This window comes from Cherax quadricarinatus, chromosome 72 (assembly GCF_038502225.1).
Source record: "Cherax quadricarinatus isolate ZL_2023a chromosome 72, ASM3850222v1, whole genome shotgun sequence".
Classification (NCBI taxonomy): domain Eukaryota; kingdom Metazoa; phylum Arthropoda; class Malacostraca; order Decapoda; family Parastacidae; genus Cherax; species Cherax quadricarinatus.
The window spans coordinates 3,752,780-3,766,042 of NC_091363.1; the positions used below are offsets into that span (position 1 = coordinate 3,752,780).

The 13,263-nt window shown below is 39.8% G+C and overlaps 1 protein-coding gene across 1 annotated transcript; it reads right to left on the reverse strand.

Moving 5' to 3' along the window:
• Positions 1 to 446: 446 nt before the first annotated feature.
• On the reverse strand, positions 447 to 10,983 carry RpS9 (ribosomal protein S9). The gene is made up of 5 exons (XM_053795010.2): positions 10,844 to 10,983; positions 4,187 to 4,279; positions 2,517 to 2,646; positions 1,970 to 2,156; positions 447 to 662 (listed from the first exon to the last, which is right to left on the reverse strand). Exons 2-5 carry the CDS (start codon positions 4,277 to 4,279, stop codon positions 488 to 490), a joined length of 585 nt encoding a protein of 194 aa, XP_053650985.1. The 5' UTR covers positions 10,844 to 10,983; the 3' UTR covers positions 447 to 487.
• Between the last annotated feature and the right edge of the window lie 2,280 nt (positions 10,984 to 13,263).

The following is a 13,263-nucleotide window of genomic DNA, read 5'->3' on the forward strand; positions in this document are numbered from 1 at the left end:
AGCCAGGTAACTACAGTAATTTAAGACCAAACAACCTGTAATGATAGCTTGTTAGATGCAGTCAAGGTACATACTTAACATACAGGCCTGTGCTTTCAAAGTAAAACCAAATCAGGTGAACAAATTGGATCATAAATTTATTATCCCTCCATGGTCAACAATTCTTAAATGTATAGAAGCAAAAAGTAATGTGCTACTGCCAGGTGTTGTCTTATAGACCATGCTTAAGCTCGTGTTACGCAGTGTCATGGCAAAATGTGTGTGTGGTATTTCCTGTAACCAAACTGACAAGGTAGACCAGATTGGTTAAAAATACCACTTAAGTTGACAATTGTACATGCTCCAGCAATTTGCAAACAAGAATCTTTTTTATGGTGGTTCAATGAAAGTGACTTGCTGTTGCTCAATATTTTTTATGCTAAAAAACAAGAGGCTAATAAAAAAAGTTAACAGCTTTATTTTATTAAAGCATTACAAGGAAAAACATCTACTCGTCATCACCACTGCCATCCTCAGCCTTGCTACCACCCTTGCGCATGTTCTTCCTCTTGACACGACCATATCTGCCACCACCAAATGGACTCTTGAGTGAGAAATCAATGTGTTTCTGAGAATCTAGGCGCACAATGAAGGATGGCACATTGACAACTTGCTTGCGAACCCTGAAAAACAGCAATGCACACAATAGTAAAGCAGTATATGGTAGGCTTATGTATGCCTTAATAGGAACAATTTACAACTAGGCCTCAATTGTCATCAGTCACATTCAAGTTCATATTGTGTTAATTATAATACATAAAATAAAAATTTATTAAATGGGTATGAAATATTACATTTAAGTATGAGTTGGCCAACAGTGGAAGCAAATTTCATAGAAGGGCTCTGGATGATATGACTACTCAAATCACATCAATCGGTTGAAAACTAAAAAGGTAGGACAAACAGTCAGAGCTTCCCTTACTTTTAATTACACCTATTAAAAGAATACAACTGGTTAAAATAGTAAATACAAGCATTCAAATAAAGCTTAACCCACACCTTAGGAAGTCAACCCTCTACCAACATCCTTGTGGCTCATGAGTACCTTCCAGCTTGTGTCCCAGTTTCCCCTTTTGCCTCAAACAGCCTGTCTCTATCTACCTGTCAAGTTGCATACTTCTGCACATTCACCAGCTGACCCTTTACAGTGTAGCACTTACCACAAATGAAATGTTAAAGCTTATGTGTCCTACACTTTTTTTTTTTTTTTTGGGGGGGGGGGGGGGGGGGGGGAAGAGACTACCCACCCCATTAAAGTTAAGCTGGGTAATTAAAAAATAAATCCAATGCAGTAAAACATTGTAATGAAAATTACTATATGGACTGTTGAGACAAGAATAAGTAACTTATTCATTATTCTTGCCTCACTAGAACATCAAAACTTCTAGTGGTGCAAATGGAAAGAGCAAATTCAGCCAATGAAAAAACTGTGGCACAACTGGTAATTAAATCTGACACAAACCAGCTCACCAAATCTGAAGGAATGCACTTCCCAAGACATGTGGTTCCAGGAACATTCCAATCACAACTAAGTCTTCTCATTGTAAGGTGTTGCCAGGATATACCTGGTCAAGTGACCTTTGGAATTTTTTTAAAGACATTGCTAGGATATACCTAGTCAAGTGGTCTTTACAGCTAATTCACAGCATTTCTTCAAATCAACCTGTTAAATGGAGATATGGTATGCCGACTTGTTTTTAAACTTAAAAAATAAATATAAATACAGACTTGAACAATAAGTTTATACCCTATGAATTTATAGATACATTATATATATAAAAAAAAACTTATTACACACTAAACAGAGAACTTTCAGTTTATATAAAAAAATTAGCATAGTCCCAATAACACTAATCCACAAATGTCTACAATGCATAACTGAACGATGAAGGCCAATTAACAAATGCAGTAGACCTAATTTTGCATTTACCTGATATGCCCTTGTTTGATGAGTACACGAGCATGATGAATTGACTTGGCCAAACCCAACTTGAAAACTTGGGTTTGCAGACGACGTTCAAGGAAATCTTCAGGTTTTAAACCCAAAACGTAATCAAGTTTCATACGACCTTCTTCCAGAACACCTGTCCGTACCAGACGACGCAACAGAGCATTGCCTGTAAAGAAAAATCTGAATAACAATCTTTTACAAGATGCATGTGTGGTAACAAGCCTTCGGTAACATCAGATGTAATCTTTATTTCCTCAAAACACTAGGACAAGAGGTGTCAATAAAGTTTTTTTTCATCAAGAGTAATTTTTTTTAATTTAACTGAATCCTATAGGCAAACTGTTTTGCATAAATCATAAATAATTTGAGCCACTAGGCAAAGACCAGATGGGATAAGATAGTCAATTCATTGACAGGCAGTGTTATTTTTTGTCTAACAGTTATACGTATACAGAGTTTAAGTAACCTAATGCTTCCAGAATTCACTGTCAGAATTTACTTAAATTTCCACACGTAGCGTACTTACCCTGGAAAAGACGTCTAGCATCCTTCTCGTCTAGGGTAAGCAACACACGGGCAGCCTTACGAATCTTAGCCAGGAACATCTTGACAATCCATAACTCCCTCTTATTGCGAAGACCATACTCTCCAACAAGCTAGAAAGGCAAATTTTTATTAAGAAGAGTCGTCAATATAATTTTATTAATATTTGTCATTAAGTACTTGGGGAAATAGGAGAATTGAATTTAATCCATTTAAGGAAGAAAATAGGTCAAATTTCTTTAGCAGGAATACAATTATTTCAGATTTTCAATAATTCTTTTATAAAATATTGCATATATGGCATCAGAGTATCTTCTCTCTCAGAGATTAGGTATTGTACCATACTTCCTTCTAAAATGATCTTGACTGGATTATGCAGAGCATTTCAGACGAATTAGGTTTATTTTACCCCAGGATGTTCCCTGGTGTGGACGTGACCAGCACCAGTCAGTTAACATCCAGGTACCTATATACTGCTAAGTGAATAGGGATAACAGGCACCTTAGAGGGTTGGTCATGTACGAGTACGTCATTGCAGCCAGGGTCAGTCATGTACGCCTAAATTCTAGCGCCTTCAAAGCTGGCAGGCCTACATATGAAAGAATGGGTCTGTGGGGTCAGTGTGCACAGTATAAAAAAAAATCCTGAAGCACGCTGTGCACGAGAAAAAAAAAAAAACTACTTTCTAGTGTTATTGTGTATGGTATTTATGGTTGTATTCTCGTTTCCTTGGTTTCATTTAATAGAATGGGAGATATATTATAGAATTAAGAGATGATTTTGATCGGTTTCACGAAGACAAGTACCTTGAAATTGAGTTCAAAGTAGCGGAAATGATCGATTTTGGTCAATGTTCAAGAGTAAACAAATCAAGCCACATGTCCAATACATGTCAACTGGCGAGTCTTAATATTCTTTCACAAGTGTCCCGATATAATTTATACCATTTTTACAACGATGTAGTAGTATACATAACAGAAAACCTTTCTATTTTCCGAGAATAAAAATTCAAAATGGAAAACAAAAGTAATACTAGAGGGGCCTAGAGACGTGACTAATGAACAGATAAAATGTTATTTTAGTGCCATGAATGTCTGTCTTGCTCATTCTGGACCCTATTTCGAAATTGACATCTTTTGAAATTTGTGTGAACTTGCCCAAATTGCCAATTTCTGACCACTTTATTGGGTAGTTGAAATTGGTAAATGGGTGGATTCTTGTACTCAATCCATAGAACAAATGGAGTTCTAGGGAAATAGCTATGATTTTAGTCAACTGCAACATTGGAATTTGCCGAAAATAGGGCTCAACGTGGGCGAAATCGCCCACATTGAGACCGCTAACTTTGCGAGAGCATAATTCCGTAAGTTTTCCATCAATTTTCAAACTTTTGGTGTCATTATGATCGGAAAAAGATACTCTTATCATTTCATAAGAAAAAATAATTTTTCTTCGTCAATTTTTTGACTCTGAGAACGAGTTTGGGAGAGGACCTCTTGACCCTCAAAGGGTTAAGGAAACACGCCCAAATGTTTCCACTTGTACCGGGGATTGAACCACTGAACTCTTTGTTGAGCCAAGTGGCCACAGGCTCCAGTCAAATGTGCAAAGCTTTAAAGCAAACATTTGGTAACTAAGCTTTATTTTATTTACCTTGAGCTCCTGGTCGAGTCTTGGCTTCTCAAAAGGCCTCCTAGGGGTGGAGAACCGCTTGCTTTGCACCAATGGGACTCTATGGTTCACCATCTAAAAGATGAAAATGAGGTTAGTAGTCAAGGGAAGTAAGTTGCTACTATCCTGGTGAATCAATAAGTTGAGAGCACCACAACTTTTTTCTGTATTGTTTTACTGCCAGTTCAAGGTGTTGGAGGAGATTCTACCTCTCAGAAGAAAATACTGAAAATTAACTTGGATAAATGAACATGAGGTAGTTAGGGGTTAGTGAAGGCAGACAGGTTAGCAGTAAGAAGCAGGTTGGCAGCAATAAAATGTGGGACCTGGTTTCCAGTAAAAGAAGAAACTTTAAACACTAAGGTTAAAGTGGATTTGAAATCCGGATATCTTGAGATGAAAGTGCCAATAAAGTTGTGTGGTTGGTGACTTGCAGGTTAAATATACAGACCATGGTAATGAATGATAATACATATGGAATTCAGTAAGGTTTGAGTTCCACACTAAAGATTCATTTGTAGTCTCATTCGCGACCTAGGTGCCAGGGAGTGTGGACGTGCCTCATACCTCTCTGCTGACAGTCTAACAAGCTATCCAGTGATGTCATGGTATTCAGCGTGAGGAGGCGGGTGAATACCGTTGGTATACAGCTTGTTCGGGGGGGCAATTACGCCTGAGAATGAACAAGTTTTGCTACCTAAGATTATCAGTGACACTTATGGCATTGCGGACAAGAATTTGTATGGTGTGGCATTAAATGGCACCTACCGGATATTTGTGAAACTACTCTACGAGCCAGTGTACGAGAAGCTGGTTGAGCAATTCCAAGATCTCTGCGAAGATGTGTCCCCTGAAGTGCATGTGCGTATGGTGGATGTCTCTCGACAATATATGTGGGTGAAACTGCAATGTGCCCTTCAAGGCCGATGCAACAGATCTCCGCAGTGTTTTCAGAAGATACGGAGTGGTACACATGGCTAAACAAGGCAATAGAGTGGCTTGGGCATATGCTGGTCTCCCAGACGGTTCGTTTACCCTTAAGATGTCTCTACGCCAGGCCATACCATCGCATGTGTACCTTGATGACTTCCGCACACAGGTCATGGTGTCGTATGCTGGTCAACGACGGATGTCCCGCCTCTGCAGTGACTGATCATATGGCAGCAGTGTGGGCAGCGAGGGCAGGCCAGAAGGCCGGCTGGTGGATCAACAAATGACGATGGGCAGGAGGCTCCCATACATGGACGAAAAGGAGATGGTGGGCACGGTCGGCTTTGGAGTGAGGAGATAGAGCCAGTGGTGGTGTCGAATCTGGAGCGGTCGTCTCTCGAGTCACCTGCATCGCCGATGGTACAGCAGGCTTTCGGGGAGAACCAGGTGACGGTGGAAGTGGAGGACTTGGATGCGACAATAGCGTCTGTTTTGCATACCATGTTCTCATCTACGGATGTGGTCTCCCCAGCTGTGCCGACAGCCAGTGCGGAGATAGTGTCCGTGGCAGCCAAGCAGCAGGAGGCGGTTGTTGGTGCTGGTGGGGACATGGGGACGTGGTGACCCCTCGTCAGAAGGCTGAGACGAAGGTGGTGGTGGAGGTTCATCGTGTAGACGATCCAGTCACAAACATGGAGAAGGACGCTGGGACGAGGAAGAGGGCGGCAGCAATGTCGGACTCTGACGACGTCCTGACGCCGGCTCAACGAACAGGGAAGAAAGCATCGGTAGATGGGGGCGGTGCGCTAGTGGAGGTGAGCAGCGACAGCAGGTGGTGCCAGGTGGCACAGGTGTTGTGCATGGAGAGCATGGCAAACGTGGCCCCAGGGCCCAAGTGGGCAAGCATAAGTAGTAGTGGGGCAGCGAGGGAGGCAACCTTAGCCAGGTGCGAGGGGGGTTTAGATAGGGGCGGGAATCATCGTGGAAGGTGTGGCGAGGTCTGCTGCTTGATGGCAGCGCCGGTTAATGGCGTGTGTGTCTGGGAGTGTCAGATAGCGTGTGCCTTGAGGGGCATGTGCCCAGTGTTAGGATGAAAGTGACTTGATATGTGCTGTTCAGATGTGTCTGCAAATTGTGGAGTATGAGTAGTGTTAGGTTCTGTTTAGAGGTGTTGCTGCCTGCACCTGTGCGCCTAAGGTACGCTGGTGTGGTTGAGGTGGCGTATGATGCTGCTGTGTGTATGAATCTTAGACTATTATGTTGTATAATATTATGGGGTGGGGTCTGTATGGTGGAGGTTTGAGGAGCATCCTTATGTTCTATGTCAAGTATTGGGTATGTATTTTATACCTATGCATACACACTGTATAAAAACACTGGTAGTGTTAGTTGTGAGGGACCTGCTGTTATGAGGCCTCTTGTATGTACATGGATAGACCCTTTGTAATTACTTGAGGATATTTGTGAAATGGGTTGTGTATATACATGTCCTGTATCAATGTGTTACGATGTTATATTCTTTTTCTTTACTGTATAATTTGTATGTTTGGTTGTGAATAGGTTTGGGTGGGAAATGCAAAGGGGGAGGGGGGGGGGGGCTTGAGGCTTTAAACACATTTGTGTTGGGGATAATTTTTAGGAATAGGTGTCTTTTCCTGTAGTGAATTACTTGTGTGCTACATGTCTTTTATGTTGTAGCAATGTACTGTTTGTTGTGATATATATCTAAACCACGACTGTTGTTAGTACACTGTTCAAGCAGTCTTGTGGGCGTTTAATACACTTTGTGGACAAGCATGACAACTGTTATATTAATGTATATATGTCAATATGTCTGTATGTATGTAAGATTAATGTAGGTTGCTGTGGTAAACCAGTTTAATTAGAATAGGGGGGTAAAGGGGGGGGGGGGTGTTAGAAGCCACAAGGAGTTGTGTGTGGTTCATTAGGCGATGGAAAGTTATCACATCAGTTGCCGGATAGGTCTTGTATTATTTTATTTATTAACTGTTCTGTACCGTTTTAAATAAAATGTATAAAAAAAAATTTTTTTTAGGAAAGTAGTACACTGTATATAAAGGGAAATTTTTTTTTCCTGGATAGAGGCATGGTTGACTAATGGGCAAAGTGTTTGAATAAATTGGGAGAAATCAGAATGGGGACACATCACAAGCAGTGTTCCATAGGTGCCAGTTTTGGGCCATTTGTTCACAATATATATACATAAATAACATTGATGAGGGAACAAACTTAGTTTGCCAATGACACTAAAATAGGCCTTTGGATCAAGTCTGATTAGGACACTAGAGCCCCACAGATGATCTTGATAGGTTGATGCAGTTTAATGAATGTGCTTAAAGTATCTAACCAAGACAGAACAGGCAGCAACAGGTTAAAGTTAGAAAAATTTAGAAAGGAAAGCACTGGCTTGCTTAGATTTGGATGAGTGGCACAACCTCCAGTCTTGTCATTGAAGCAAAATCCCTGGCAACCTTCAAAAAACAGGTTCAACAAGTACAAAAGTGACACGAACCTGCCGAGCATAGACAGACTTGCTGCAGTGCTCCTATCTGTTCTTGTATACCTAGAAAGTTTCTAGACTCAACATTTCCTGTCACATCACTAATTTCTGTAGGTTTAGTGGCCTGTAAATCACACCCAAGATTAACCATTCATATCCCTTGAGAAAGTGTAGGTAAATAGATTGTCACTACCACTTGGGCATTAAATGCAGCCTTCTGAATGAATTATTTTTCTTGAAGTTATTATATAACATTTTTTTTTTTTTTACAAAATAACTGACATTGTGCAGTATATCCTATGAAATTTTCCTGAACATAAGAACACAAGAAAGAAGGAACACTACAGCAGGCCTACTGGCCCATGCAATGCAGGTCCAAGTTTCCTACCTGCTTAAGCCAATGCCCCCTGCCTAGTCAGGTCAAGTCACATTCACTGACCTAGTAGCACAAGCTAATCAGGTCCAACTCACACCCACTCATGTATTCATTGAACTTACTTTTAAAACTACACAACAGATTTGTAGATGAATGGTTCAGAGAACCGACATGTTGATAAATTAGACACATGTGCAACTCTTGGGTATCTTTATTGAGGAAACGTTTCGCCACACAGTGGCTTCATCAGTCCATACGTAGGAGAAACTTGAAGAACAGGAGAAGAATGAGGTAATCAGTCCCTCAACCTTGAGTCGATGTGTTCAGTCCATCAATCTTGGATAGAATAGAAACACATCGACTCAAGGTTGAGGGACTGATTACCTCATTCTTCTCCTGTTCTTCAAGTTTCTCCTACGTATGGACTGATGAAGCCACTGTGTGGCGAAACGTTTCCTCAATAAAGATACCCAAGAGTTGCACATGTGTCTAATTTATCAAAACTACACAACGTTTTAGCCCCTATAACTGTACCTGGGAGTTTGTTCTGCTCATCCACAACTCTTATATCCTTCCTGAATGAATTTTTCCAACTTAAAAACACTGCTGCGAGTCCTGTCTAGGCTAGATATTTTGAGCACACTATTTACATCCCCTTTATTTATTCTCGTCTTCCATTTATACACCTCAATCATATTCCCCCTAATTCTACACCTTTCTAGAGTGCAGATTCAGGACGGTCTATCCTCATAGGGAAGATTTCTGAAACATGGGATCAACTTTGTCATCCTCCTTTGTACGTTGTCCAGAACATTTATATCCATTCTGTAATACGGTGACCAAAACTGTGCAGCATAATCTAAATGAGGCCTAACCAAGGATATAGAGTTGAGGAACAACCTGAGGACTCCTATTATTTATGCTTCTTGATACGAAGCCAAGGATTCTGCTAGCTTAATTGCAAATACTTATTCACTGTTGTCCTGGTTTCAAATTACTGCTAACCAGAACTAATAAATATTTTTCGCAATCCATAATATTAAGATATACATTATTTAGTTTACATGCCAATGGCATGGTTACTTTCCTGTCCAACATTTAAACTTTGCATTTGTCTATATTAAACTGCATCTGCCAGTTCTCCAATCACTGCATCAGTCTATTCAAATCTTACTGGAATGCTCTAATGTCCTCGTCAGAATGAATTCGACGGCCTATTTTGGTGTCATCGGCAAACTTGCTTATGTCGCTCCTTATTCCTTCATCAATGTCATTTATATAGATTGTGAACAGGGGGCCCAACACTGACCCCTGTGGAACACTGCCTGTGACGCTTCCCCACTCTGACATTATTAGATTACAGATAAATTTATTGGTCTCTCAACATAAAAAGGTTTCCCACCCCTGTACTAGACTAAATTATTGCATAATAGGTTCAACAGGAAGGGTGGTGTTATGATGCACATCAAATAATTAAAATCTGCAATGGACAAGATATGAAAGAGAAAGCAATAGACAAGACTTTGCTAAAATTTCTAGAGGGATGTGAAAAGCTAATACCAGGAGTGATTTACAGACCCCCACCCCCTAAACTCAATAAGGAACAGCAATAAAAGAGTTGAACAGACTGCCTATACATGTCAAAGCCTGTCATAACATGAGCCAGTTCAAGAAGAGCCAAAATGCTTTTACATAGTTAAGATACTTATCTGTTATTAATTTTTAAACATAAATAATAATCAGAAGGACCCCAATGGAAATGTCACTAACTTTTTTTTTGGGTTATCCTGGGTTCTCTACACATATGTTGCTATGTATGAAAATTAATGCAAGTGTATACCTGAATAAACTTGGCAAATTTCTACAAGACGGTAATATTAAACCACCAAGATACTCAACTGTTTTAATGGGAAATTTAAATTTATCCAAACTGGAACAACTTCGACAGGAAATCTTAGCAACTTTCTAGATACACAACACAAGAAGCACTGTAATAATGCTGGCAGAATTACCTTCAATATGTTTGGTAAAAGGACATGTGCAACTAATGTGATATTTTACTGTGGCAAAAGAGCTTTAAAAAGCGAAAGGTTACAATAAAATATCGCATTAGTGGCACGTGTGTCCTTTTACCCGAGCATTGCAGTAGGCCTACTGGACCATGTTAGGCAGGTCGAACTCTTTTATATACTCTACTTAAATAACTTATAAGCCACTAAGGTTTTAACTTCAATAACGATACTTTGCAGTTTGTTCCACTTAAGAGAGGGACACTTATTATAATCTAAGAAAGCGCTAAACCGGCAAGGGTCATACAACGCTGCGAGACGGACACTAAGAATCAATATAGTAAAGAAAATAGAAAAAGGAACTAGAGAAAATAATTTGAAATTGCAGTTGCAAGGGAATCAAAGACCAACCCGTAAGGTTAATTTCAGGTATACTGGAGCAAGATTATGAAATTAGACCCACTTAAAACTGGCTCAGGTCAAGTCATTTGGAAAGGATATAAAAACATGGCTTGTATTATTATAATTAAAAAGAAGCACTAAGCCGCAAAGGGCCATTCAGCAACATGGCTTGTAGAAGAGTAAAACTAACTCCAAAATAGCGTCATTGAAGTGAAAACCGTGGGTAGCTTCTAGATATCCAGCTGTTGCAAATATATTCAATTCTTCTGCCTAGCATTGATGTTTATGTAAACATATAAACATAGCCCGAAGTTTGATGCTACCCTCTTATCAATCCACTACCATCCGCTAATATACTGATCAATACGCTACAACAACCTTCCAGGCGGATAGCTACGTACCTTAGCTAACTACTGAACAGTAGTTTAAACGTGGAGATAAAGATGCGAAGACACGAGACAGAGAACGAGGGTGACCACCTCCTCCTCCTTAGCAATCTTGACGTGGAAAGATGGAGGATCGGTTGTCAGGATCCCTTGTAGCCTCCCCTGCCTTATTTTTTTTTTAAAAGACAGACCCACAGCACATTTACACTAGTTATTTTACTAAAAGACATTTATTTATACCACTTACATCCATTCACATCAATAATTGCCTATTAAAAATGAATATTGCTTGCATTATTATATTCATCATCCCTTTTTTAAAAAATCTCTCCCACACATACATAAATAAATAAAAAACTTGACTTCATAAGGTCATTCTGGGCTAAACATATATAATATATCAATAATGTGCACTTAAAACATTATGCTCATTTAAAATCATTTAATGTCATTATGGATTTCACGAATATATCTTTAGTTAATTTTATTTAGATTTTATGTCGGATAATTTTTTTGTAATAGTCTTATATATTACATTATGTAGAATTTAACCCAGGAAACCTCAATAGACAAAGATTATTATTTCCCACGCCCAGGAGATATACGTCATTATAATGTTAATAAAAATATTATAACAATTAGTATTATAAATATAATTATTAGTATTATAAACATAATTATATAATTCTTATAATTATTTCATTCCTTGGGGATTCTTGAGGGGCTCTTGATTTAGGGAATTGGATCTGTGCTCCAGTTCCCCCCCCCCCAGGCGCTGTATAATCCTCCGGGTTTAGCGCTTCCCCCTTGATTATAATAATAATACACCTGTAGGGGTGGTAGAGCACCTTAGGAATGGCGATAATCTGGTTCGATCCAAGGGAAGAGCAACTCTAGTTCCTTGGATCAGGAGGTCTTCACCAGCCTCACAACTAACAAAGCTCATCACTAACAAATCCCTGAAGATATTTCTATATAAAATCTTCCCTCAGTGGGGGGAGGCTCTTGATCCAGGCAACTTAAGCTACATTCTTTCCTCAGATTAAGCCCATCTACCACACACTTCCTAGCGAGGGAATAAGTCATTCGCCACTGTGGCAGGGCGACTCAAAAATGAAGAAACACTTCCATCATCATTCACTCCATCACTGTAATTCTTCTTTACCGAACTTATTAAAGCCATATACCATGAACTAATAGAATAATCAGTTTTCTTGTATTCATTGTAACTCACCTAATGACCATATGTACAATTTTGCACTGTTATTGCCTTATTAATCTTAAGTTTGCCTGAAATGCTCTGCATATGAAGGGAGTTTTGGCATGTACACTCAATTGTTATACTCCTTTGTACAAACATATATCATGATAAAATAATAATTATTATTACTGTCTTGCCAGAGGCATGCCTATACTACAGTTCTTGCCCCCTTTCTGTTCTTCATCCTCATATCAGACATAGACAGAAATGTAAACCATAGCATTGTGTCTTCCTTTGCAGATGATACTACTTAGAACCAGCATGAGATTGTCATCCATTGAAGACATGGTAAATATCCGAGCAGATATAAACCAAGCTTTCCAATGGGCAACGGAAAACAATATGATGTTCAATGAGGACAAATTTCAACTGCTCCGTTATGGAAAACTGGAGGAAATAATAGTTAGAACGGAGTATACTACAAACTCTAACCACACAATAGTGAAAAAGTATTGTGAAGGACTTGGTAGTGTTAGTGTCAGGGGCTCTCACCTTCAAGGATCACAACAGTGTCACTATAATGTGGAAAATGATAGGATGGATACTGAGAACTTTCAGAACAAGGAATGCCATGCCATTGATGCTCCTTTTTAAGTCACTTGTTCTTTTTAGGCTGGAATACTACTGTACATTAACATCACCATTCAAGGCAGGTGAAATCACAGATCTACAGAATATACAGAGAACCTTCACTACATGTATAAGTTCCATCAAACACCTTAATTACTGCGAACGTTTGGAGTCACTTGACCTGTACTCACTGGAGTGCAGGTGAGAGAGATACATCATAATCTACACCTGGAAAATCCTAGAGGCACCGGCCCCAAATCTGCATACAGAAATCATTCCCTATGAAAGCAAAAGACTGGGCAGCTGGTGCAACATACACCCATTGAAAAGTAGGGCACCATGAGTACACTAAGAGAAAACACAATAAGTGTCCAGGACCCAAGACTGTTCAACAACCTCCCACCAGGCATAAGGGGAATTGCCCATGGACCCCTGGCTGCCTTCAAGAGGGAGCTGGACATATACCTAAAGTCAGCACTTGACCAGCTGGGATGTGGTTTGTATGTTGGACTATGTGTGGCCAACAGTAACAGCCTGATTGATCAGGCCCTGATCCACCAGGAGGCCTGGTCAAGGACTGGGCTTTGGGGGCATTGACCCCTGG

Bases quoted from the DNA above. Each gene is read 5' to 3' on its own strand.
- RpS9 (XM_053795010.2), bottom strand. From the start codon at position 4,279: ATGGTGAACCATAGAGTCCCATTGGTGCAAAGCAAGCGGTTCTCCACC. The intron at 2,647-4,186 runs GTAAATAAAATA...TTGCCTTTCTAG, and splicing joins GACTCGACCAGGAGCTCAAG to CTTGTTGGAGAGTATGGTCT. The intron at 663-1,969 runs GTAAATGCAAAA...GCTGTTTTTCAG, and splicing joins ATCAAACAAGGGCATATCAG to GGTTCGCAAGCAAGTTGTCA.